Here is a 27754-nt window from a genome sequence, read left to right as displayed (position 1 = left end):
AAACAACAGAAGATATTTGGGCTTTTTGTTGTCGTGCTGCTGCCTCCGTGCAGACTCCCTAACAAAGCTCCAGAGGTGAACAGCATCCACAAATGCTTCCAGATCCCAGAGAAATTCCTCAAGATTCCCAAAATATACGCCACCATATCCACTAATAATGTGTTCCTGAATCTTTAATGATTTACTTATTACAATAATCACGAAACCATTCAAAGGTTTTTGGCATTCCCAAAAAGGCTGACGTCTCTAAAACCTTTAGCTTCACAGACGTTCCTTCAAAAGGTTCCTGGAGTCGTAAAAACATTCTCTGAACATTCACAGTTTCTTTTAAAACACCCGAAATGGTCTGATTGATGAGAATTTCATCAAAAACTTATGGCTTGGAGGGCGGAGTTTGCCCGTGACAGAAGTTTACACCACGCAGACATACAGGTGTGGGTTACCTGCTCCGATGACCTCTTCGATCTTAACGAAGGAGGCGTCGATCTCTTTGGCGAACTCCCTCACGGCCTCATTTGGGTCCTCGTAGGTAAACGGGTCGATGTAAACCTTCATCGCTACAAAAACAGCACAATCATCATCGTCAGTCGGCCGCGTTCATTTAAAACCGTTTGTATCAGACTTGCTCATTGGCCGAGTTGTAGCTCTGTCTCTGATTGGCTGTCAGACTCACTCTGCCCCATCTGGTAGTGGCCGTTCTTGTCGTGGATGTGCGCGCTCCTCTTCCTCCTGGTGACAGACAGACAGGTACAGACGGCTGTTTAGATTCAGAGCAGCTGCGGGATTCTGGTTTCCTCAGGAGACACACACACATCCTTTGTTCTGTCGCTCTCTCAGGAATGTGATTATCTCGCCGTATCTCGCCATCGCTCTCACAGTGTCGAGTTTCTCCATCTTAATATAGTCGACATGTCCCACCCTGCTCTGTGTGTGTGTGTGAACCTGAGGTCAGTGTGTTCTATTGTTCTGCAGAGGGGAGCAGGGAGGGTGCATCCTGAACACACGCACTCACCGGTAGCAGAACACGCCAACTATGGCCGCCACAGCGAGCACTAGTATCCCCAAAGAGGCCGAGACTCCAGTCACCATCAGCTGGGACACACCTACCCAGGAAACAAACACACAGGAGTGAATCTCAGTGTTTTCACCTCTCAGACTCTAAAGAAAATGTAATAGCATGCGACCTCGTACCGTCAGGCAGCGTGTTGAAGCCGGTCTCGGCACCGAATGAGCCGTAACCGGCCTGAGAGCGAGCGCGGACCTGCACCCGGTATCTCGTCGCCCGCTGCAGCCCGTTTAGCACCAGAGAAGAAGACCTGCTGAACACGTACTGCCACTCTACCGACTCCTCACCATCCTGATAAGGACACGTTAAGAGTAGGCATTAGAGTAACACAGGAGTCCTAGTGACACGCATTAACAAAGGTCCTCACAGGACAAAACAACGTATCTAATCTGCGCTTATAATCTGTGTGTGTGTGTGTGTGTGTGTGTGTGTGTGTGTGTGTGTGTGTGTGTGAGAGAGTTAACATATGCAGACATACATTCGCTCCAGCACAGAACCAAATCCTGTTCTACAAAGATGATCCTGCTAAAACCAGATGGAATGTTTTACAAAGAAGTACGCTCTTGGAATTTTAGATATATTTTATAAACACACACTAAAAGACAGAACGTAAAAAAGGCTTCGGTTTGAAGTTCACATGGACTCAGGGCCCAGGTTAACTTCAGGGTAGGGCTGCTTGATTATGGCAAAAATGATAATCACGATTATTTTCACTGAAATGGAGATCTCGATTATTTGACGAGATTTAACCCTTTAAGACCTACCATAGAACCAAGTCGGCCGGAGCTTATATTATATTTTTACATGTTGTAGTGCCATTAGTGGGAGCATTTTTGTTGCTATACATCAATACAACTGTTATAGCCCATATTTTAATAATATGTATGCATTAAGTCCATAGTAACTACATTAATTGCGAAAAAGTGCAATAAACTACAAAAAAATTAAAAATTGTTTTTGTTTTTTTACATATATTTCTACTTGGAGAAATTTAAGAGGTTTATCCCTCAAAACTTTAAATACAAAAAAGTTGCAAAGAATAGTTTACAAGAACAGGAAATTTATTTTGAGTGTCTTCATAGTTTTATTTTGGAGATACATCAATTTTTATATACACTGCAGGAAAAACAAAAAACAATCCTATGATGCAAATTTGCAAAGAAAACAGCAGGTGCATCAAAATAAACTATTTCCAGCAGTGCAATTCGAGTTCTAAGCATCCCAGAAACTATTCAGAAAAGTCAAACATGACTTTTAAAAACACCAGTATAGGCTTTTAAGGCCTACAAGTAAAAAACTACATTTTCCGCGAAAATGACGTCACTTCCTGTTTCAGGCAGGTCATGGCGGACATGCTATAGTTCGTGCTGATGGACGTAGGAAGTGTTACAAACAGCTGATCGGATCGGCAAAGCGTGTTTCTGGAATATTATGTTTTTGTTCCTGCAAGCGCTTTTAATGCAATTTTTGCAAAGCTATATGTGGAAGGAAACCGTGACCGAGGACAAGCTGATGGCATAAAATGTAAGTACAACTCCTCCGGTTTCATATGCAAAACAAATTATTGCGCTAGCTTACGCGGTTCCGGTTCTACAGGGATTTAAAGGGTTAACAATAACAATGTATTGAATAATGACTTTTAAAAATAATATAAAACAGTGTGCAAATACTGATAACAGTACAAATGTTTGCGATATAAGAAATAAATGAAAAATGTAAACATCTGTGTTTAGTGAACTTTGCAGTGTTGCTCTGTGGTGCAGCTACAACACTGTAGCAAAGTTTACACACTATGTCTACTTGATCCACGTCTGACTGAACCCATAATGTTTCCACACCACTGAAGTTTGTTTTTTTTTACCTCTCTTTTCAACCAACGGCAGTCACTCTCCTCTCCAAATAACTTCTGCTTAGCTTTCCGAGCTTCCCTCGGGTCCTCTTAATTGTTGTGACGCGTGTTCGAAATGCAGAGAGGTGCGCTCGATTTGCCACACGGAGCAGCGCAAGAATAAAGCACGAGGGAGGGGCTAATAATCGGCTCAGTCATTTTTAATGATCGTTGAAAGCCCAGATCGTAATCGTGATTAAAATTCGATTAATTGAGCAGCCCTACTTCAGGGTTAACTTAGCATAGAGGTCCTAGTGATGCACGCATGTGTGTATACCTCAGGGCTGTAGCGCAGCTCGTAGTCCAGGATCTTGTACTGGTTGTGCACAACTGGGACGCTCCACTCTAAAGACAGACTGCTCTCTGAGGCCTCCACCCTCCTCAGACCAGATACTGGAGGAGGAACTACAGAAACACAGACCATCATTCACTGATCATTACGTTTGTGTGCACCAAAGAATTCTGGGTAATGTAGTGTGTATCTGTACCATCTCTACTGGTGGTGATGTTGAGCTTGCTGGAGGCTGGCTCTGAGTGGCTGAGTGCAGACACGCCATTTAGCGACTGGATGGTGAAGATGTACTTTGTTTGTGGGCGGAGCCCCCAGACGACGACACGCCGCTGGGTCAGGCCGTTCTGCGCCGGCCGGTAAAGAACGCTGTCGCCACATGGGAAGCAGGAAGTGACCTGAAGAGGAGAAAGAAGAAAAGGGGCGGGGTCAGATCTGACAGCTCAGACTGGTGCTAATGGTGACAGAGATGGCGGTGGCATACCTTGGTGGCAGTGGCGGGCCCACAGGTGGAGCACAGGACTCTGTAGGTCAGGTCATGTCGTCCTCCGCGGTCCAGTGGCTCGCTCCACTCCAAAGTCACCATGGTGTCATTGAGCTGACTCACCGGGGAGCGAGGAGCCGAGGGAGGCTCTGCGGAGGTCAAAGGTCACAGGTCAGTGCCTGCTGAGTATCACCTGTCAGACGCTCAACATCATCTACGTTTTTTTCCCTGAGCAGCAACTCTCAGGCAGGCTGATACCTGAGAGTCAGGCGGCCTGTTTTCATTCCTGCGTAATGAGTTTTTCTTCTTTGTCTGCAGACTGATGGAGGAGCTGAGAGATAAGAACTTCCTGCCTCCACACAAACATCAGAGTAACCTGAGACCTGTGTGTGTGTGTGTGCAGTCGTTACCTGTAAGACCTCGACATTACACACACACGGACACAAGCACAAAGAGGTAATGAGCCTATTAATTTGCCTAATTGCTGTTGCCTGAGGGGATGTAGTTAAAGGGGTGGGTCGGGGTACTTAAAGAGGCGTGGAGGCTTGTTGGCAAAGAGCCCTGTGTGTGTGTGTGTGTGTGTGTGTGTGTGTGCGCGCGCGCGCGCGCGCGTGTGTGTGCGCGTGTGTGTGTGTGTGCGCGTGTGTGTGTGTGTGTGTTTGTGGTCCAGAGTTTACACAGAGTTTAAAGTGGTCTCCAGATTATTTAATAACAAATTACATCACGTCAGTCTGTGGAGACTAGAGGCGAGGTCCTAGTGAAAGACACTCTCCAGCTGCATGATGGGAAATGTAGGACAAGAGGTTTCAGTGTTGTCAGAAATTACAATAATAAAGAAAATTAAATGAAAAGCAGAGGGACTTACGTGTGCAGGCACTGTGCGGCGGGTCCGAGTCGGCTCGATAGAAACCAGAGTGACACGGGCAGTAGGCGGAGCCTGGGATTCTTGTGTTGCTATTGGCTGGACAGGAGCTGCAGCCAACAGGTCCTGACTCGGCTTTAAAATGACCGGACGGACAGGCTGGAGACAAAGGCTTAGAATTAGCATTCACCTCTAAAAACACACACACATATGGGATTGTCCACCTTCACCATTAGCCTGAACCCACATGTGCACACACATCAGATCTCCAGAAGCGCTACAAAAACCGCACTTCCTCTATTGTCCACTAGGGGCTCCAGCAGCGTGCCAGTGCTCATAGACTTCCATGTTAAAATTTCAACTCTACAGCATGTTTACAACCTGATATAAAAAATAACAAGATTCAGTTACACACAGAGCGACGTGTTGTGGTTTAATGAGTCAGGCCTATATCAACAATAGACCAGGTATAATCATAGAGTGCAGAGAACAGCAGGGTGTTTAAGTAAAAAGAACATGATTACACGTGTATAATAAGCCTCTGAAGGTATGACCTGAAGCGTTTTACATCCAAACAACTGTTTTCTGAATGCAGTAAAAAGCTCAGATTAATGTGCGTTACAGAAACCAGAGCTGACATCAGAGTGTTTTCTCACAGGTGGTGGAGTTCCACAGGGCTCTGTTATTGGTCCTCTACTTTTTAATTAGGTTTCATTTAATTCTGCTTGTAAATGCACTGGATGTTTATTGCTTCATCTATGGGGGGGTCTACTATTTTTGTACCGCACCTGTTTAAACTGGTTAGGCTTAAAAAAAGGATTAAAGTTTAAATTATTAGCGATGTGGGTTCTATGGCAGGCAGCCTGAACTGGACCTCTGGATTGTATTTGTGCCGTTGGAGCCTTTTGGAGCATTTCTAATACAATTATCTGACCAATAATAAACTGCTGTGAGGTTAATTGGAGTAAAAGACAGCTGGGCTCCATTTTTGTGTGAAATTCCAGAATTTTATTTGAACGTGACAGCAGCCAAAACGCGAATATTATACGAACATTATTTTGAAGCAATAAAATGTAGTCACACTGCTTTGCAGTTGCATTTATAAAGAACTTTTAGTAATAATTAGTTCTACAAACCGTAAAGACATTGAATGTGACCTGTTGTCTGAACACAACCAGTTTGAGTCAGTCAGAGAAGATTTGAGCTGTTGTATTGTTAGTCAGAGCTCACACAGGCTGCTGCCTCCTGGCCTCAGGCTCTAAAAAGACGAGGCTTCAGAACAATGGGACTAAAACCAACAATGAAGGTATCAGGCGTGCCAGCGAGTCCCAACTAAAGCAAATGTTCCACTCAAACATGACAGTGAACCTCGAAGCAGTAAAAGCAGCTCAGTGTGTCCAGAAACAGCTCAAACCCGTCAGTGGTCGTCCCCGAAAGAGATCAAACAGTCCCAAAGAAACACACCCGCCTCTCCTGCTCATGCACACTCCAGCAAACAGATGTTTATGAACATCTGGAGCCTTTTATTAGAAATTATTGGAAACTAAAAATGGTTCATTTATAGGAAATATTAAAGAATGAACACATGATTATGTTAAAAAGAGCAGAGAGTGAAAGCAGAGAGGTTTGGCTCTGTGGGTTTCTGGCCTGGAATGTGAGTAATGCTCAGAGCTGGGATCAGGAACACCGCAGAGGGATGAAGGGATGAAGGGAGGAGTGCAGACTCACAGACAATAAGAGACAGGAAGTGACCTTGGCTTCAACAGGATGTGGAAAGTGCTGCCATGATGTCATCACTGGCCTCCCCTGCCAAGCACGGGAGTAAGCACACACACATGCACACACTCTGCTTAAGCAGCGCTAGTTAACCTCTGACCTCTTCACTCAGCCTGGCTCTTGCCCCTCCCCCTCCCTCAGAAGCAGAGACAAGCAGAGGACGTCGCTGCTTCTGCTGTCGCCGCTGCAGCGCTTCCCGCTCGCAGTCAGCTGACCTTTGACCTCACACAGAATAACAGGAAACTTGGACAACCAAGCCGTCTGCGGCCCGCGTCGACCTCGCTCTGCTTTCATCCCGCGGCGATGGCGGAGAGGAGAGGAAGCGTGGAAACAGGACGGAAACGTGCGGCGAGCGCGGAGGCAGGACGGACTCCGATTACAGCGCGTTTCCTCCAGAGAAAGCAGCTGCTCCTGCAGTTTACCCACAACCCCTCTCACTTACTCATTAAAGTAAACAGCTGCACACGACTTCAACGACAGCTCAATAATAACTTTCTCCTTCAGGCCTCCACCATCCCCCACACCGCCAGTCTTATTCTGAAAGGACGCCTGAGCGGCGTGAAGGAGCCGGCACGGCGCGAGACTCCCCGAATACTTTAACAACAATTTATCAAAGTGTAACACAACTATTTTAGAAATCTCCTAAAACTTTCAACTTTAAACCTAAAAGTAACAGAATTTTCAGCTACGTTTGAAAAGTAAATAAAGGAACATCTTAATGACAAATAATCACGTGCTTCTCTGTTTTTCAGCTGGTGTGAAGCTTCATGAATAACAGCATGAACCATATTTCGTTTGCACAGACTGTGATTTTAGTCACTGCGCAGCAGTTTGTGACTGTGTGTGAAAAGTGGATTATAAACTCACTGTAAGAAGCTGAACACTTGTTGACACAGCCACTCCTCTACTGTGACCCACACCGCTTCCTGTCATTTACTTAACAATAGTTACTATAGTTACTGTTAACAGTGTCCTAAGTGTGCCTGTTTTTTAACAAACCGTTTTAAACATTGACTTTCAGGATAGAATCAGAGAAATGATCATTTCTTTTCTTTAATCTCGGTCAAAGTTTCCTACATATTTTCAACTCTTTTTCTCTAAAATCTCACATCTTATTTTCATTATATTCAGTTCAAACGCAACAAATGTTTTTATAACATTAAATTAAATCTACATGTTTCTTAATTAAAGGACTTTAACATTTGACTCGTTATAACTTTAAAACAGAAGTTTCTTTAAATAATACATTTTCATTTTTTGGATGTTTTTCATAAAAATATTACGTTTACACTTTTAAAAACTCACTTTCTACTAATTTTGTTAATAAATACAATTTAGTTTTAGAAATTCAGTTGAATTTCGTATAAAAACACAACAGCTGTTTGTAATCACCTTGATGAACTGAGACATTCATTTATTTGTAACTGTTGACAGTTATTTTTCAACATGTTGCAAGTTTTAATAAAACTGCTGATTTGCTGAAACAATTAATGTACTAATACACAACAGATTTGTCTGTTTTGTTACAATATTAAACAAACTTTATTGTAAACTCCATCAACACCATTTTACTTTTTTCTTCAAAACCTTTTGTAATTTAAGTGATTTAACTTCTGTATTGTGACTATTTTGACTTTAATAAGATTTGTAGGACTAATATTACTAATAATAATAATAATATTGTATCACAGTCAGACAGTCAGGTACAGTTATACCAAAATATAAACAATTAAAGCTTTTTTTATTTCAGATTGTTTGTCTATAAATCTTTGACTCTTTTTAATCTTAAGATCAGTTTGCTTCTCATTATAACTTTAATAACAATCATAAATAAAAACATTACAAAATGTAATGTTTGGCAGCAGTGTGATGTCTATTGTCAAACAATTGCGGTCTTATTGTGGAAGTGACGGCTTCCTCTGATGCCTGTGCTGATTACAGAAACAGTAATCCTTGTTTACTGATACGTTTCAGGAATCCTCTTACACGCCGTAAGACAACGACTGTAATCTGGTTATAATCTGGTTATATGTAAACAAACGTTGTGATCCGAGCTCATGGTGGGAAAGAGAAACACTTTCTTATGTTCCCATTTCCCTCAGATTTAAAGTGTTTACTGAGTAAAGCTGTAACACTGAGAGTAATCTGATTACTGCTGAGTTTTATCCTGCTTTACTTTGGGGCCCCTGCTCTGCTCGCTCTCACACTGTCAACACGTCGCTCTCTCTCCCTCTAATCGCCTCCAGCTTCTCCTCTCTGTTTACTCGGACTCGCAGTTCTGACCACGAAGAATTTTAAGTGCTGATAATGAAGCGGCGCACAGGAGAAGCTTTTACTTTGTAAAACAAATGATGGTCGGAGCTGTTAGTGAGTTCAAGTCGTGACGGTGAACCCGAGGTCTCGGCTCGGGCCTTCGAATGTGCCGGATTCATTCGTTCCATCTCAGTGATGACGCTTTTACTTTGAAAACTAACAGGTCTTTTGTTTTATGGACTGCACTCTCACCTCTGCAGCGTACGTCGGTCTCTCCTGCTTCGTATCCAGGACGACAGGCGCAGCTGGACGTCGGCTGTCCTACCCACTCCCCGTCTTCACCACAAAGCATGCTGGGAGGTTGTGACTGCTCGCCAGGCGGCGTCACGGCATTCTCCACGCACACACCCTGAGCCTGCAGCAGAATGTCAAAATAAAAGCTCGTAGACACAAAAGCTTCAGTTACAGTGCTTTTATTTTTAAACTCAAAGGTGAGCTTGTTATGTACAAGAACGCTAGACTCCACTGTTGCTATGGTTACCTGTTCCACCAGCGAGTGGGGGACGGTTTCAGGAAAAGAGGCGAAGGCGCGGCGCAGGGGCGGGCACTTCCTGTAGAACACACGCACAGAGAGCAACGCCATGCAGGCGCTCTGGCTTTGGAAGGCCAGGTAAAGCCCCGCCTTACGCAGTCCTTCCAGCCGCAGCACCTTGACATTAGGGCGGCCCCTGGCGTCACGCAGCATCAGGTGGTCGGCGGCGACTGTCGCCACTTTGATGTAAGGGTTCTCCATCCAGGCCGGGCTGGTGAGCGTGGCGTCGTCAGCCTCTGACGGGTAGTAGTACAGGTTGAAGGTCTCTTTACACGGCTGCCTCAGACTGGAACACTCCATCATGGAAAACCTGCGTCGACACGTTCAGAGCTTATATTCGTTTCTCCGCGTTAATCAACATCAAACAACCTGTGATGTCCACCAACCAGATCTCCACGTAGACCGTGGTCGCCGCCTTCAGAGGGATCCAGCGCGTCCTCAGCCAATAGGAAGAAGTGCTAGTGATGGTGCAGATCTCATAGGTCCGCACAGTGTTTTGCTGATCGTCCCTCGAGCTCGCTTCCTCCCACTGAGGACAGAGACGGATCATAGGTGAGCTTTTCATTCAAAGCAATGCAGAGTGTTAGCTATAAGCTAACAGATTAGCTTTGATGTGTACCTGCGAGTCATCAGCAGGGTAGCTCGTCCATCTTAGGTCAGATGTGGCCAGCTTGGTGTTCATCAGCACATCTGAAACACAGACAGCAACAGTCAGCAAGTCCTGGGCAAATAAAACATCCTCTAAAAATCACCCAAAGTTCATCCCACTGCAGGTCTTCAGCAAACCTACTGAGCACTCCTTTAAAACCTCGACGTAGTCCTCTACAGGCAAGTCACCACACTCCCCTCAAATGCTCCAACGACATGCTTGCTTGTGCCCCTTAAAACATTCCTCAAACACCCTCCTTGAGTTTGTCAGCAACGTCCTCAAGCAGCACTGACGTCACTTGGGACCTTTCGAGACTTCTTGGACCGTTTTAAAGATCCCAGCAGCCTCCTAGAAGTGTTTCCAAACCTCTTAAAACAGCTGCAAATGTTATTTAAAACCTCTTAAAAGTTTGCTTAAAACCTTTTAAAAGACCCTCCTAAGGTCCTCAACATACCTTCAAGTCATGAGACTCCCAATGGACCCCCACAACCTTCTAAAGATCTCAAAAAGCCTCTTAACAGTCGCCCAAATGACCACAACAAACTGGTAATGTAAGAACACAAGAACCTCCTGATGGTTCTTTGAAGCCTAGATGTGTTAAAGGTCCCTCGATTCCTCTTAAAAATAAAATATAATGTTTTGAAACTGCATTAAAGTTATCTGTAAAACCCCTCGAGGTTATCAACAAGTTCCTCAAACAGCAGTGATGCCACTTGGGAATCTTTTCAGACTCAATGGTCCCAGCAGCCTCCTATAAGTTTTTCAAAACCTCTAAAAAGGCCCCTAAATTCCCTAGAAATTCCTCCAAAGTTCTCCTAAATGCTCTTCAAACCACCTGTAAAACAGCTTCTTCCAACCTTATAAAGCTTAAAACCTCCTAAAAGTCAGCCTGAAGCCTTCAAATCATCAGTCAAGGTGTCTCAAAGCCTCTCAGCCACTCAGATGCCTCCAACACACTTGTATTTAATGCAAAAACTCTTCAATTTTACTAAAATGCCCCTTTGAAAACATCCCACGTGTCCAGAGCTCCTTAAAGTCTTTTTTAAAAATCACGTCTTTTACGACCTCTTTTGAAAACACCTAGGTGTCTCTGAAAGCTTTTGAAAAAGCGTTTGGAAAACCGCGTGAACTTGTGCACTCGCGTCCACAACCACTGGAAGCTCAACAAACCCCTGAAACCATCAGAACCGCTCGGTGACTCCGGCAGACAGAGAAACTCACGGAGGCCTCAGACGGAGCAACAGAACCAGATCAGCTGAAGGCGGCGCTCTGATATGAGCTCTGATTTTTCACTGGAAGTCAGCAGGTTCAGCCAGACGACCCACAGGAGGTCTTTCAGCAGCTTCAATCAGGGAAAGTAAAAACACAGACGGTCATACAACACAAGGGCTTCTTTCTCCCTCTGCGTGTCTCTGTGGAGGAAGGAGGACAGGTGAAGAAGACCAGGCTACACCCCGACAAACACACACATTCGAAGCATGCCTGCACATGTGTAATATCTGCCGTGAGTGATGGTGTGTAATCAGCGTTGGAGGAGAGAGGCTCAGGAGGCTTAACCCTGACACACACGGTGAAAAATGCAGACGTTTCTCACACTTTTCCCCTCTTCCTAAGCCTCTTAGACCTCCACAACCACCATACGTTCATATCAGTCCTCTGCAGAAAGTAGTCCCATACAAATACAACATTAATGCTGCTGTTTTCTGAGGATTTCTGTTTTCAGTCAGAGCTCAGAGCCGCAGAAAGAGAGCGATAAATCTAAGCGTGCTGGTTTCACTGCTGCAGGACTCATTTACACGGGAGGGTGGTGTTCCCCCACCTTTAATATGACAGGCCTCAGCTTAGGCTTTGATGTTACTGCCTACATCCAAACAACGTAAACGTCTTGGTGCTGTAGTTCTGCATAAATCAGCGCGCCGCTCTGCTGCAAGCTTAAATTTAGCGTGTCACGAGCACAGCTGGAAGCACTGATGGGGGCGTTTTCTGAGATGTGATCTCACTTCCTCTTTAGCAGCGCTTGTTTAATACGCACCTTTGTTCATTTCTGCTGACTGTGACATCCAGGTGCCTTCAAAATAATACAAATACATCAATAAAATCATCGTGACGGCTTAGTGAGGCGGGCGGAGGCGCGTGGAAACATTTGAGGCCCGACTGACATTTTTTCCATTTTTATGCGGCTCACTTCCTGTTTAGTGTCTGTGTCGCTTGCAGCTATTGGCTGTGATGGATGAATGCTTTCAAAATAACATAAATCCCACACGATGACTTTTGTTAGGCTGGAGTGTTTAGGCTTATAAAATCCAATATTATGGAAACTGGCCTTTGTTATTATTACAGATTTGCTTTTTTAAAAGATTAGTTCTCACAGTTACTTTATTCAAAATACGGAGGACATTTGTCAGTCGTGTAGGAACGTCTCCACGTGAACGGAGACTGTGAAGACACTTCAGGCTGGCTGTGCCGAAAAAAATATAATAACTTTGTTTTGACTTGGCTTCATCCAGACTATAATATTCTTATTTACAAAGGGCATACGGTTAAAAAAAGGTTGCATCTTGTGCAGACCAGGGCTGTCAAACATAAGGCCCAGGGGCCAGAAACGGGCCTTGTAAAGCTCCAATCTGGCCTGCTGGACTGCACGACATTAAAGTTTAGACCTTTAACTGTATTTTCACGTTTCACACTTTGTGTAACTAATAAAGTTCTCCCTGTCTCTACACCAATAACACTACACCAAAGTAACCAAGTAACAGACCAACAAAGAAATTAGGCCTGTGCGATACGACCAAAAGCTCATATCCCGATATAAGACATTTATCGTCCCGGCAACGATATATATCACACATTGTTTACATTTTCTGTAAATTCTGTGAATCTCTGGCTGGTTTTTGCTTTTCATCTGTAAACACTCTGTGTACTCTTTCACTTGATTCAGTTTATTTTTTAAAATTTCAACAGCCTCTTAGGCCAAAGTGCTCAGCAACAAGCAAATAAAATCCTATAATTTCAGCATTAACCACACTGCAGCCATATCATTGGTCAGATAGCTGCATTAGAAATGTTTATAAGCCTCCAAGAGCCCACAAACAGTCCAGGGGTCCAGTTCAGGTACCAGCTAAGATGAAGCCTAGCAGACAAATTTCAACAGGATCTTGAGCTTTATTGTGAAAAGGTTTATGTGGAAAATAAACAAGCAGACACAGGAGCCACGCGATGGTTTTACCGTCAACGCATAAAAACAGTCGCTTGCCGGCCGCAGTGTGTTTATATTAAATATGAGAGAAAGAGAGAACCCTAAGAAATAAATACAAATAAAAACAAGATGTTGTTTTGTATTTTTTTCATATAAAACGATGAAAAAAATATACAAAAAATGCACATTTGCGACACCACGAAACAAACGATAGCGTAATGTGAATGTCATCGGATATATCGTTATATCGAACAGCCCTAAAAGAGATCAGAAAGAAATATTTTTATTTTTTTTAATACAATGGGTCCACAGTAAATTAAGTAAAAGACAAAAAAAGAGATTTTGTGTTAACTAACAAAACCTTTCAGTTTTATAATGACAGTAATGAGCTACAGAACTGCTGACACACTCATTTCTTACACTTTAGGTTTCTGTCATTTACTACAGCAGAATTTCTCTATCATGGGGAAAAACACATATTATACTTGTATTTCCAGGATTAAAGCTGCACTGGACCATTTACGATTAAAGTGGCGTACGAGGTAAAATGAGTGTTAGCTTTAGAGGTGTGGGGGACGGTCCACACTAACTATTAAAACCTCTGATCGCACAGCTTTAAGACAAAGAAAGAAGAAAGAATCGTCCATAAAATCTTAAATATTGTTTTTCTAAAGGATCGTCGACCTGCAGACTGAAGGATGAATAAATCATCCAAAGTTCAGGCTTCAAAGTGAAAAACTGTTCTTACAGTCTGTGATCTGAACCTTCAAACGGACACTTGTAGGTCTGATGTCCTTATAAGGTCTAGATCTAACCATGGTCCTCACAAAACAGGCAGACAAAACACACACACACACAAATACAGCTCTGGAGAGAGTGTGTGTGTGTTTGTGAGTCTGTGAGTCCACGTCAGTTACACTTCATCAGCTCTCTTTAACCAGATTAATAATCTGTAGTGGTGTGAAAAAACACACTGACCTGCCTGCGTTTCTCTCACACACACACACACACACACACACACACACACACACACACACACACACACAGTCTCGTCATTCATTTGCTCTAATAGCTTCAGTCACTTCTCGTTTTAATTAACCGACAGGCAGATTTAAACAGTTGGAGCGCCTGACTGTGTGTGTGTGTGTGTGTGTGTGTGTGTGTGTGTGTGTGTGTGTGTGTGTGTGTGTGTGTGTGTGTGATTACAGCGTGGAGAAAGGGAAAGCGGCCCTTCCATCGTTCTGCTTGGCAGCAGCTGAGGAATGAAGCCGTCTGTAATTCTCCCCGGGTGTCTCAGGGCGCCTGTACGAAGCTCACGGACACAGATGAGCAGCGAGCGCCGAGTCGAGAGCTCACTGTGTGATGATTAATCTGCTGCAGCAGACGCTCCAACGCCAAGAGTGGAAAACATGATGAAAATGTGACCTCTGCCAGTGTGATATGCTCAGGAGAAGAAGGTCAGCGTCTCCTCACGCACACACGGGCCTCTTATTTCTTCACGGGGAGCTCCGATAAACTTCTAAACTTAGGAAAGCAGTAGAAACACTTACGGTGCTTCTACTTTTGGGTCTGCTATTGTACTAATAAATCCTAGGAAACCACAAAAAACCAAGACACAGAGTTGAGTCTCAACATTAGTAGTGTGGCTGCCATGTTAGTGCAGTTAGAGCACGAGAGGTTCAAGTGCTATGCTATCAGCTAGCTTGACTGGCTATCGAGCTGCATCCACAGACTTCGTGCTCAGTAACAAGCAACTAAAATCCTACAATCTCACCATTAACCACACAGCAGCCATATCATTGGTCAAAGAACTGCATTAGAAATGCTCTAAAAGACTCCAAGAGCACACAAACAGTCCAGAGGTCCAGCTCAGGTACCAGCTAAGGTGAAGCCTAGCAGACAAGCTAGCAGCTACACCCGCCTGTAAGTCATGGAAGCCCCGACACTTCAAATGCTGCAAAATGTAAGCCTGAGTTATGAGATATAAAACCAAACTGACTTATAAAGTGATAAACATGTAGTGGCTTTAAAAACAAAAGGGATGGATGACAGAGCCCTGTGGAACTCCACCACCTAAGCAAACACTGATCAGAAAACGCTTCAGCTCATATACGCTTCATATACACATGTGCTCATGTTGTATTATTATGTTTAGTCTGTTATAAATATACAAGCCTGACTCTGTTTCTCTGTGTGAGTCTAAAGAGCATCTGCAGTGTTTTTATTTGACGGCATGTCAGATGTTCACAGGCTTTGCCAAAGTCCAAGTACTTTTACTGCAGTTGGACATTTTTAGCCTGGTGGTGTGCAGGGATGTTAGAGGAACAGCAGGTTTTGCCGCTGACATAATTTTAGGGTTCAGGTTGTGTAGCAGTTTTAGTGACACTCCCCTCTGGTATGCTCTCGTCTTTCCTCCCTTCAGGATGTCCACGGGTTCATGTATCTGATCTACTGCAGCACCTGAATGCCTCGCCGCTCCCTCTGACACCGCGGGGCTGTGATGTCATGCTATGTGATCAGGGATACGGCCTCGGATCTTAAGTGCTGGATGCGCAGTCAGGTGATAGCAAACGCCGCAGAAACCTGCGGTGATGTGACACGAGATCGCCGAGCCTGCAGGTTCGTCTCCTTTTTGTTGATTTTCTACAAGCCGCCACATTAACTCGTTTTTCTGAAGCTGCCGAAGTTATGAGCTCCAAGTCTCGACCGCAGAGGACGAATAAAGTTTATGCACACGCGTTTCTAATCAGCATCGCAGCCTGAGCCAATTAAAGCCTCAGCATGTGTGTGTTTGGTTTACATCCATATAGACTCTGTAAACTGCACACACACACACACACACACACACACACACACACACACACACACACACACACACACACACACACACACACACACACACACACAGAGTCCTGTGTTTGCGAGGACTGGGGTCTGGATCCTCGGACCAGCAGAAATGTCCCCGCGCTGCTGCACTCTGGTCCTCACAAACATACAAAGGAAGGAACACACACGCTGTAAACAGTGCATCTGCGATAAGAGTGCATGACGAGGACACGGAAATTACCATGACAACGCTGGCGGGATGTTTACACGAGCCGGTCGGGCTGCGTGTGTGTTGGTGTGTGTGGTCTCGTGCTGCGACTTGCTCTCTAATAAACCCGATTATCTCACTCCTCCTCGCTCCTTTCTTCTCTCTCATTCCTCGACTCCTCGTTCCTTCTCCTGCCTTTTACTCTCTCCTTCTTCTGCTTCAGTTGCTGCTTTTCTGCTCGCTGAACTTTGTGCGATTTTTTATCTCAAAGATCTAAAAACAACCATCTGACCGGCTGTGCAGGAAGAGCAGAGAAACCTAACGAACGTTTGACTCTGGTGCAGATTAAGATTTGTACTGAATGTCATGTGATGTGACTCCACATCAGGGCTAAAAACCACACATCGTACCAGCCTGCACTAATGAAACACCCCGCGCACTCAGTGCTTTAAGTACTTCCAGAGGGTCACTTCATTTGCTCAGTCTTGTTAAAAGACAACAAACAAGAACAATGGAGCTTTTTCATTCTGCAAACGTCAATGACGTGTTCTCTTTTTGTGGAAACTTTGGTGCAGGATGTGGAGAAAACTGCAGATTTATGGCTGATTTTGGGGCCGTAAAGGATGTTCTAACTTTAGCAGAGACAGCTGCAGATCAAACGGGCCAGAGCTTGGTTACACTGCCTGGAAAAGGTGAGGGGACAAAGTGTGGGTCTGTGGATGCCTCCCTCTGTCATCACACTGCAGCCAGGATCATCATGTGGCTCAGCTCAGTTTGTTAGAGGACAATTTCACATGTATGTCATCAGCAGGAGGCATTAATTCACAGAGGAATGCTATCTTCCCATTAAAATTGATGTCATTAATCAGTTCCTGCTCCAAACGCTCCTTCAGGCACCGCTGAGCGATAAAAAGGTCCAAATTAGCTCAGTTCCAATAAAACGGTCAGTGTGGCTGTTCGCCCACGTGTTCCAATAAAGTCCAGGTGTTCCTGACAAAGGTATGAGGTTCAGCTGAGTTACTAAAGATTTATGCTTCAGCGGGAAAAACTGTGCTGTAACTGCAAGCCTCTTTGAAACCCTACGCTGTAACCTGACGTGCATCTCCCTGGAAATGGAAATACACGTCGCCACAGCTGCAAACGCTGTGATTGGTCCGTTCAGCTCCATAGATTTCTTCTGTCTGCTTTTTCACCACAATGTTCAAATTCATCAGTGAGAGAATAATGATCCTAGCCTCAGTATGATGGAAGAATAATCACAACATCAACATAAGGACTCACATATGTCAGTAAATTCCTGGAAGGAAGCAGCTAGACACCACTATCTGGTGGAGTTAGTGGAGGAGTTAGTGGAGTAAGCATCGTGCCCGGGGATATTTGGTATGAAGACTGGAGCCGCCAGGGTCTGAACCACCAACCTTCTGATTAGAAGATGACCTGCTCTACCTCCTGAGGTCCGCCATCCTCAGTAAGTGTTAGGGGTGGGGGGAAAAATCGATACTGTGTAGTATCGTGATATTTTGTTTGCTAATAATGTATCGATACAGGGACAGCAGAAATCGATATTTTGTTACAAAAAAGGTTTTTGTGCTCTGACTTCAGAGCATGTTGATCCTTTTTCTGAGCAAGAATCCTGAAACTGTCCAAATGTGTTTAACTTTTTTTTGGCAGCAATAAACATGACAGTTTACTTATTTTAATTTAAGACATGTCTTATTTTAATTACGTTTAAAACTTTTTTATTTAATGTTTACCTTTATGGACAGAATCTGAATATCGCAAAATATTTTAAAAAATTGCAATAATATTGTATCGTGCGTTAAGTATTGTGATAATATCGTATCGTGAGTTGTATGGAGATTCCCACCTCTAGTAAGTGTTTGGTTTGGTTCACACCCAGTGCCAACAGGCTGAACTGAATAGTCAGTTAGAGAAACCACACCAAGCTTTGTACTGGATCTTATCATTGCACTTCACTGGAATGATGAGCACAGACAAGGTAAGCCTTTACTGGACACTATGTTGGTTCTACTTGTTTCTGATGTGTATATTTACTGTACGTCTTAAACACACACATTTCATTGCCAGCAGACAGACAGTGTTTGTATAATTTAAGAGAGTTTCATGGAGGAACAGATGTTCAGGTTGTGTTTGTTCCTGCTCGTCTTCATCGCTCTCTGTTTGAGCACCTTATCTTCTCTCTGTCAACACTCCGATCGATGATTCAGGCTGTTTGAACTGCCTCTGACTCATTTCACATGTCAGGAATCTTCCACAACGAGCTGCAGCTCTGTTTGTTCTCCTCAGCAATCAGCACATAAAACATCTGAAAACATAGGAGGACGGTTAAAACTTGCCCTGCTAGTGATATTTACTCAATCCTCAAAGACTCTTTGAACCATCCGGTTGGAAAAATGTTCCACAGCTGCAGAGATTATCCAACAGTCAACTGGAAGAAATCACACTGAGAACATTTCTGCTTCTTACATGTGACAGTTTATAAAATATCGGAGTTTTGGCCCGCGGACAAATCAAACCACCTGAGGACGTTTGTCTGGAGAATGGAAAGTTACTCGTTAGCTGTAGAGGAGGAACTCAGGCTGAGTGCGTTCGCATCCAGATGGTTCAAAGCGTCCTTAAAGGATCAGTCCGCTTTATTTCAGCCTGCTGTAGTTCCCATTAGTGTGTCCGCCGTGTCTCTGTGGGTCATGCTCACCTCTGCTGTAGAGAGTCAAGGAAACAAAGTGCAAGCTCCGAGCAGCTTCCCCCCCAACCCTTCAAAAAATGGAGTTTTACATTAATTTTCTTTTCCTCATTTACTCCAATGCCTACAGTGAAACTATGACTGAATGTATGCCAATACCTGACTGCACTAATGAGGCCGATTTCCACTGCAGGAAACAGGTTATTTCAAGTCAGAGTGCACCTTTGTGACTGTTCCAACCACAGGAACTGCCCCCGCAGGACCTCTTCCAGGGATGTTTTTGCGGAGAAAGAAAAATAGGGCCTACTCCATTATCTCTTTTCCATCGACGTGATGCCAGTGCAGAGCCAGTTCTGCCTCTGTGCCTTTTGACAACCAGCCCACATTTCAACAGGTTTGAAGGCTGAACTTTACAAAGGGAAACCGGGGGTAATTTACACGAGGAAAAACGAAATTCATGGAGGCCGCAGCATCTGTGGGCTCCTTCTACCAATCACTGGTGAATGTCTTTTTTGGCAAAATGTGGGAGATATTTTCAGTCGTAGAAAGTGGTTTAGTTTTTGTTTGGTTAATTTGAAATGCATGAAACTGGCTCTAGATTAGGCACTCACAATGAAAAGAGGAGTAAGGTGCATTCAAAAGGTAATTCACATTAAATATTTAAGACTTTAAAAAGACTGCACATGTGTTTTCTCTGCATTACAATAATACAGTTTTACCCGCAACAAAGTTATTTATTTAATGTGACATGTTTGCCAGACAAAACATAACTTAAACAAGTAAATCAATCAGTGATTGGAGGTTATGCATTTAAACAATTTGGGTTTATCAGGCTAGTTATTATAATTAAAAAAATAACCATCCTAGAGCCTTCACATTAAGTTTATTATATTTGCACATATTCAACTCTGTATATTTTATTGATTTTATATATTTTATTATTATTATTATTATTTTATTTTATTTTTTTACTATTTAATTTGTAAAAATGTGTATACACACACACACACACACACACACACACACACACACACACACACACACACACACACACACACGTAGGAAAATATTTAGTATACACATCCAGAAATGCATACACTATTATATATTGTACATATATTTATTAGTTTCAGGTTGGCCATTCTTGTATTTTGCTCGTTTGTGTTGTTGTGTTTGCACATCTCTGTTGCTTGTGGGGCTCGCACACAAGAATTTCACTCGCATGTGCTGTGCCAGTGTGCCTGCACATGTGATGTGACAATAAAAAGTGATTTGATTTTGATTTGATTTGTTTATCGAAAATGACTCGATTGAAATGGATGGAAAGCTTTTGTGCAATTAAAAACCTCATCTGACATATCTGAATGTAGGCACTTCCAAACATCGCTGAAACACTACTGGGTGGGCTCCGTTACCCACTTAACTCAGAACAAACACAATTTCTTAACCCGATGAAGGAAGATGGAGAACAGCAAACACTGTGAGAATTCACCATAAAAGCAACAAACACAAAAGCAGCCGCCAGCTCTTGGTCAGCTGCGCCTACACTCATAGAACCGTGGTTACGTAACTTTGACGCTCGTTAAACTTAGTGAAAGCAGTCGGGTGAAGGTTCCCAAAACTTTCCACTGTTCATCGTATAGGCTCCAAAAAGATGAAAGAACAGGAAAATTTAGAAACGTCATTAAAATCCTCTTTTCTGGATGAGGTTTGAAGTTAGAAAATGTAATGATTCAAACTTTAGTGTTCTGAATCAGTTTTAATGATGGAGGCGGTGAGCTGAAAAATGGAAACAGGAAGGTTCGATGGGATGATTACAGAGCTGTTCAGCTATCGACTGTTTTGACATTACATTATAGCTTTAGGCTTTCCACCCTGGGGGGTGGAGCCCTCTGGGAGGACATAAAGCCATTGTGGGGGTTGGTGTAGGGGTGTAACATGAAATCAAAGGCTTTGATGGCGTTTGAGAGAATTACCCTTGGTTATGGACATTTTTCACTGAACCTAATCATTCGGTGACTAAATGTGAGGTGAAGGAACTTTTTTAGCTTCAGAAACAGGTATGTCAGAAAAAGCTTGAGATCATAGCATCAGCGTGCGTCACTCTCAGTTAAGGTAGTTTGACTTCCTGCTGCTCTGGACGCTTTCCCAGAATCCTAAAATTGTCCTCTAAGCAAATCTTCCCTCTGCTCCAACATGAAAGATTTTAATCTGCTTCTACAGTTATGAAAAGCTTGTTTTGACTATGAAACAGAGACACAGCTTTGAGAACAGGTAACACCACTGTTTTACTATTATTACTACTTTTTAATGAATGTGTTCTTTTAACCAGCGGAGTTCCCCAGGGCTCTGTTGTTGGTCCTCAGCCATTCTGGTTTAACCTCTTTCACTGTAATATAAACCATCCACAAATCATGTAAAATTACAGTCTTGCTAAATAACAGAGCTGAAAGCGTTAAATATCTGCCTGTCACAGCACGCCGGACAGGGTGAGGTTACAAACAAAACTTCATCTGATGAAGATTTCTTAAATCCTGACGGTTTTCCACGAAGTATTCCATATAGAGAAAAACTAAGGGTTTTTTTCTACACTTTTTAAAAATGTTTTTTAATGTCCACTGATGGGTGTTGGGGCGCATGTCACAAAGGTTAAAGGGGAACTTCATATTTGTATCAGTAACATTTTAAGCAAATGATCTTATATATTCTCTAAAAATTTTATTTTGTGGGCAAACTGAAGACACTGAGATCATATCTCTTTTAAAACATATTTTTAGCTTTGCTCTCAGCTGTTGTTCTGCCTGTTTATTTACCATCTGTGAATAAATGTGCAGATGCTTTGGTTTACTCCAGGCTCCTCAGAGATAGGTTCTTCTGCATCACAACATGAAATATTTTCCTTCAGCTTTTCAATTATGCTTTAATAATAATATTAATTCAAATGTAATAATTTTACAATATTATGTATACATTATATCGGTTATGGTAACAGCAAATACTAATGTGAACGCTTTATTGGTGTCTGATTCTTATGAATGTTGGGACTCAGATGGGTGTTCACTGTTAGTGTGTTTACAATCCTAAACTAGGGCTGCTCGATTATGGCAAAAATGATAATCACGATTATTTTCACTGAAATTGAGATCTCGATTATTTGACGATATTTATTTAACCCTTTAAGACCTACCATAGAACCAAGTCCGCCAGAGCTTATATTATTTTTTTACATGTTGTAGTGCCATTTTTGGGAGCATTTCAATTTGCTATGCAACTGTTATAGCCCATATTTTAATAATATGTATGCATTAAGTCCATAGTAACTACATTAATTGCAAAAAAGTGCAATAAACTACAAAAAAAATTGAAAATCGTTTTTGTTTTTTTACATATATTTCTACTTGGAGAAATTTAAGAGGTTTATCCCTCAAAACTTTAAATACAAAAAAGTTGCAAAAAATAGTTTACAACAGGAAATTTATTTTGAGTGTCTTCATAGTTTTATTTTGGAGATACAGCAATTTTTATATACACTGCAGGAAAAAACGAAAAAACAATCCTATGATGCAAATTTGCAAAGAAAACAGCATGTGCATCAAAATAAACTATTTCCAGCAGTGCAATTTGAGTTCTAAGCATCTCAGAAACTATTCAGAAAAGTCAAACATGACCAGTATAGGCTTTTAAGGCCTACAAATAAAAAACTAAATTTTCCGCGAAAATGACGTCACTTCCGGTTTCGGGCAGGAAATGGCGGACATGCGATAGTTCGCGCTGACGTCTGTTTCACTGTAGGAAGTGTTATGAACAGCTGATCGGATCGGCAAAGCGTGTTTCTGGAATATTATGTTTTTGTTCCTGCAAGCGCTTTTTATGCAATTTTTGCAAAGCTTTATGTGGAAGGAAACCATGACCGAGGACAAGCTGATGGCATAAGATGTAAGTACAACTCCTCCGGTTTCATATGCAAAAAAAAATATTGCGCTAGCTTACACGGTTCAGGTTCTACAGGGATTTAAAAATAGTTACACAAAACAGAGCGTGCTGCTCTGACCGGCTTTAAAGGGTTAACAATAACAATGTATTGAATAATGACTTTAAAAAATAATATAAAATAGTGTGCAACACCACTGAAGTTTTTTTTTTAACCTCTCTTTTCAACCAACAGCAGTCACTCTCCTCTCCAAATAACTTCTGCTTAGCTTTCCGAGCTTCCCTCGGGTCCTCTTAATCAGCGGTCTCCAACCTTTTTTGCGCCACGGACCGGTTTATGCCCGACAATATTTTCACGGACCGGCCTTTAAGGTGTCGCGGATAAATGCAACAAAATAAAACCGGTACCGAAAAAAAGATGATTTATTCATAACACACGTGAAAAGACCGAGGAAAACCGAGTTAACAATCAAAACGATAACAAAATAACGCTGAAAACCGATAAAACCCCTGAAAACCAGACATTTCACACCTGAGCCTCAACTCTCGCGGCCCGGTACCAAACGACTCACGGACCGGTACCGGTCCAAGGCCCGGGGGTTGGGGACCGCCGCTCTTAATTGTTGTGACGCGTGTTCGAAATGCAGAGAGGTGCGCTGGATTTGCCACACGGAGCAGCGCAAGAGTAAAGCACGAGGGAGGGGCTAATAATCGGCTCAGTCATTTTTAATGATCGTTGAAAGCCCCGATCGTAATTGTGATTAAAATTCGATTAATTGAGCAGCCCTATCCTAAACCCTCCTCTACCTGGTCAGGTTATTTTTAACACTGAAAAATGCAAACACTTTTAACTTTGAGAGAACAAAATTCCTATTTTTGTGCTTTTAAATGCATTATTATTATTACTTTCTTTAAAAACGTCACGTGCTTCTCTTTCTGGACATACCATTTGTGCACTCATTTAAATGTTACAGCTGATATTGTTAGAAAGGTCAAACCTAACATGTGGCTGGCATTTTATTTTGAAAATCCTGGCGACACTCTCACAGGTCTCATATGCCCGTCTTTATTGTGAGTGTGAGGGCTAAACCTCCAAAGGGCCAATCAACAGATTAACAAACCGGCACTTAACATGTAAATCCTCAGTCAGAAATTAAATCCAGCGCCTTTAAAGGGATTTATGGACGGAAGAAAGGCGCCGAGAGGGAGAGGTGGAGGCAGGAGAAAGAGGTGGAGAGGGGGAGGTTTGGTGTGTGCGCGGGGTTAAAATAAGAACAACAGAACAAAGACAAGAGGAGAGAAAAGACAGGGAGCAGATGGAGCACAATATGTGGACACACCCACAGTAAAAAAAAGCTTCTGCGGCACCAGAGTCCAGAGGAAAGATGTCTAATTTAACCACTTTAGCTAATTTCACTGTTTTTATGTGAGAAACTCCTGATTTCATGTGACCCTCTATGCTGAGAGGTGGAGCGCGAGAAGCTGGCACAGAGAGCGGAGCTTAACCGGGTGAAGCAAAGCTGGATGATCCTTCAAAGGGTTAAACAGTAAAGTCCCAGAGAGGCTTCAAACAGCCTTCAGAGTCTGAACACACACACACACACACACACACACACACACACACACACACACACACACTATTGTTTTCTAACTGGTAATTTTCTGGTTTGGCAGGAAACAATGATCCTGCTTCCAGCACATACACAAACACACTCAGCTGCTGATTAACCTGCCGTTAAAGAGCGAGTGTGTGTGAATCTGTTATTTATTTATCCTCAAGTCTTCCTGAGTGTCTGTTTGTGTAAACTTCAGTCGACTGCACACACGCTCACGAGGCTGCTGAGGTTTAATACGGTCGTGAGTTCCTCCAATGTCCACTCGAGACTAAAGCGCCGACTCCATCCTCGGACTAAAACGTCCATGTTTACAGCACAAATGAATACAATCAGTCTGAGACAAAAACACTGTGAAACAGAAGTGTAGTGGTTTATTGAGGCAGAGATGCAGATTAATGACAGAGGCAGGAGGTGTTAGAGAAACATGAGGACGTGTGTATAAGAACCTCAGAAGCCGTCACTCAAAGCATTTTAGGCCTAGTTCAGAGTTTCTGTGGAGACAGGTGTTGTTTTACAGGTGGTGGAGTTCCACAGGGCTTCATTATCGGTCCTCTACTTTTTATTCACATGTAATTATGCTCGTTTCTAACAGCACAACTGTGAAGGAGGATGAATGCCTTAATAACTCAGCTGTTTAAACTGTAACAAGGCTTAAAGTTTGCATTATTAGGGTTGTAGCTAAGTTTTTGCTGTTGGAGCCTTTTTGAGCATTTTTAATGGCACTACCTGACCAATGACATGGCTGCCAGAAGTCTCGGCTCCGGTTTTAATGAGTGAAATGTTACCGAGCAGGTATCTGTAGATCAATAACCCTGCAGTTAAACCATTTATCAGCTATCAAACAGTTTGTTGTTTCAGCTCTCAGACCCTCGGCCCCTGCGTCTCTACTTCCTGTCCTCTTCCTGTTGGGGAGGGGGGTCACGTGACAGTCAGCTGCTCCTTTGTGTTGACAAACGGCATGATAGATAAGGTATTGGTAACCAGTCACATGCTGATCTGAAGCAGCTGCAGCACTGTTGGTTTCCTGCCTGCTGGTTTTAAACTGGCTCCCCTCAGCGGGTATCAGCACGCATGTTTAACAGTTTTAAAGCTGGTTTAGGTTTTTTGGGGCGTCAACAGGCGCTCTGGAAACAGCAGCTTCTCTGATCACATGACCGCTTTATCAGGAAAACTAAACCGTGTCACATTTAGCCTGGCTGGTCCTAATAAACCGGCGAGCTTCTGCTCTCTGAGCTAACACAGCCTGAAAGTGCTAACGCTGATTTGTTATCTCCAGATGGCCCTGAAGCTAAAAACTGAATTTAAACACGGTGGAGTCGCGTGATGACAGAAGGATGATTGTTTTTACTGCTGCTCAGACACAGCACTGAACGTGTAAGAGGATTCCTGATCAATAACCAATAAATCCTCGAATCAGCTGCAGTAAAAAGCTCCAGAGCTCTGTCTGAGCTGGGCTGGGCTGATCTGTGGCCACATCAGCCCAGGTGGGAGCTCAGCTCAGCCTGGGCTCCTCTCACGTTAGAGCTCAACAACAAAAACCAGAGAAACGCTGGAGCTGACTGAGCGCGCTCAGACAGCGTCCTGCTCGGTCACAGCCGATGATAGGCTCACGGTAAACTGTGAGTGTGCGCTCTCAGAGACTACTGATTTTTTCTGTTTATTTCTCAGTGAACAGGATGCTTCCTCGTTTCTTATCGTTTTATTCTCACGTGTTTATTTATTTCCCCCCGTGTTTGCTGTCCTGATGTCTGATTGGCTCTTTTAGATTTTATCAAGATAAAACACGTTAACAAAATGTTTGACACTTTTATAAAAGCACAAAAGTTTTCAGTTTAAGTTTTACTGTAACGCACAAAATATAAAAAGTTGGATTTTTTGAGTGAATCTGATTTCTAATCTGATCAGCACAAACATTTCTACACACTTTATCTTCTAAACAGCAACTTTAAGTCACAGTTGAGATTTTTCTCATGTTTTACGTTTGTGTTGTGTTAAAACTAAAACAGTGAGAACACAAACACGTTCAGCTGTTTCCACCTAAAGCCTCAAACTGTCTGCTGTTCTGTTTTCCTCGACCTTGACCTTTGACCTGCCGTGTGTCCCGCTCACAGCCACAGCTAACATGTCATTACTGTGGAGGCTCCTTAGAATGAGTGAAGAAGTAAACCGCAGAGCCACAACAACAGCCCTCATCAGACCCTCAGAGCCACACGGCTCCACGCCGTCGCCCTGCAGAGGCTCACAGAGGCGGGGAGGCTGACCCGCAGCCTCGGTATGAGCAACGGACCCAAGCAGTTAGTCAGCTACTCATGAACATGCAGGTAAAGGTGTGCACAGCTCACTACCTGCACCTGCTTACAGGCACAAGGTCTTCTCACTGTGCAGTGTCTGAGAATCCTATTTATCATAAACCACGGGGTCAAACCCTGAACACAGACCTGCTGATGGGACAGACGGAGCGAAGAAACCCGAGTTTACTGCAGTAAAGACGGATTTCACTGCCGCTCAGACTCTGCTGCAGTAAAAGCACGTCAGTCGTACATTTGTGTACTTTTGTGTGAATATTTGTCAAACTTCTCTGAGCTGAATGTAAAAACGTATTAACCACAGAAGAAGAAGAAAGGGGTCCGGTTTCCCCTCCGAGGTGTGTGACTGAACCTCTCTCTGAGGATCGATGGGTCTGTAACATTACGTCATCGTTTCTGGGCCGATGCAGTCTGATCGATCAGCAGCTGTGGTCGATAATGAGTGTATTGATCAGTACTCACCTTCCTCCGCCCTGCAGGAGCCCAGCAGCACCGCCAGCAGCGGGAGGAGCAGCAGCCCGCGGCAGGAGGAGGCCCGGCCGTGGGCCACGGGGCCCCGCTGAGCCCCCATTACTCCGTCCCGGTCGCACCTATCGATCACCGATCACTGACGTCAGCTGGGCTCGGTCTCCGCCGGCCGCGCGCGCCTCATTGGAGCCGAAAAGTTCGAGAAAAAGAAAAAAGTCCTCAAAGTGTCCAAGATGGAGGCCGGAGGGAGTCCTTCAGCCGCTCCGAGCTCTCAGCCTGCTCTCTGCTCCCACCCGGCTCCCCCTCATTCCTCCATCCCCTCCTCCTCTCTCCTCCAGCGTAGAGCAGCGGGGCGCGGCTGCCTGCGAGGACGTCTGAGGAGCAGCGAGAGGCGGCTTGGAGAGCGCACAGGGGTCGGTGGGACAGCTGGAGGTGGGGGTCCCGAACCACAGACACACTCACACACGCCAAGCCGCAGTTACAGTCACACGGACACCGCGGACACACACTCTCGGAGCTCACACCAGCGCTCCCAGTGCTTCCAGTCTGCGGCTCCAGCTCACACGCGCACAAAAAGTTGAGAACAAAAGCTGCTCCAACTTTCTGCCTCCACCTCTGGATGAGACCACGCCCACACACCC

At 43.7% G+C, this 27754-nt stretch overlaps 1 protein-coding gene across 1 annotated transcript; it reads right to left on the bottom strand.

The window, feature by feature from the left end:
• Positions 1–25: 25 nt before the first annotated feature.
• Positions 26–27689, bottom strand: ephb4b (eph receptor B4b). Its single transcript, XM_085375642.1, has 13 exons — positions 27108–27689; positions 9830–9900; positions 9597–9739; positions 9160–9520; positions 8871–9033; positions 4593–4748; positions 3728–3876; positions 3443–3641; positions 3232–3359; positions 1192–1357; positions 1013–1103; positions 674–729; positions 26–557 (listed from the first exon to the last, which is right to left on the bottom strand). The coding sequence occupies exons 1-13, from the start codon at positions 27214–27216 to the stop codon at positions 412–414; spliced, it is 1938 nt and encodes a 645-aa protein (XP_085231768.1). The 5' UTR covers positions 27217–27689; the 3' UTR covers positions 26–411.
• Between the last annotated feature and the right edge of the window lie 65 nt (positions 27690–27754).

Source organism: Diplotaxodon limnothrissa, linkage group LG3, assembly GCF_057381915.1.
Source record: "Diplotaxodon limnothrissa isolate DT_005_m linkage group LG3, D_limnothrissa_male_GT1.1, whole genome shotgun sequence".
NCBI classification, from domain to species: Eukaryota; Metazoa; Chordata; class Actinopteri; order Cichliformes; family Cichlidae; genus Diplotaxodon; species Diplotaxodon limnothrissa.
This window is presented reverse-complemented; position numbering and strand designations above follow the sequence as displayed.

What these genes read in the sequence shown, in the direction of transcription:
- ephb4b (XM_085375642.1), bottom strand. Translation starts at nt 27,216, where the DNA reads ATGGGGGCTCAGCGGGGCCCCGTGGCCCACGGCCGGGCCTCCTCCTGC. An exon ending in CCCACTCGCTGGTGGAACAG is followed by an intron (nt 9,034 to 9,159) that starts GTAACCATAGCA and finishes ATTCTGCTGCAG; the next exon opens with GCTCAGGGTGTGTGCGTGGA. An exon ending in CCACTACCAGATGGGGCAGA is followed by an intron (nt 558 to 673) that starts GTGAGTCTGACA and finishes CTGTTTTTGTAG; the next exon opens with CGATGAAGGTTTACATCGAC.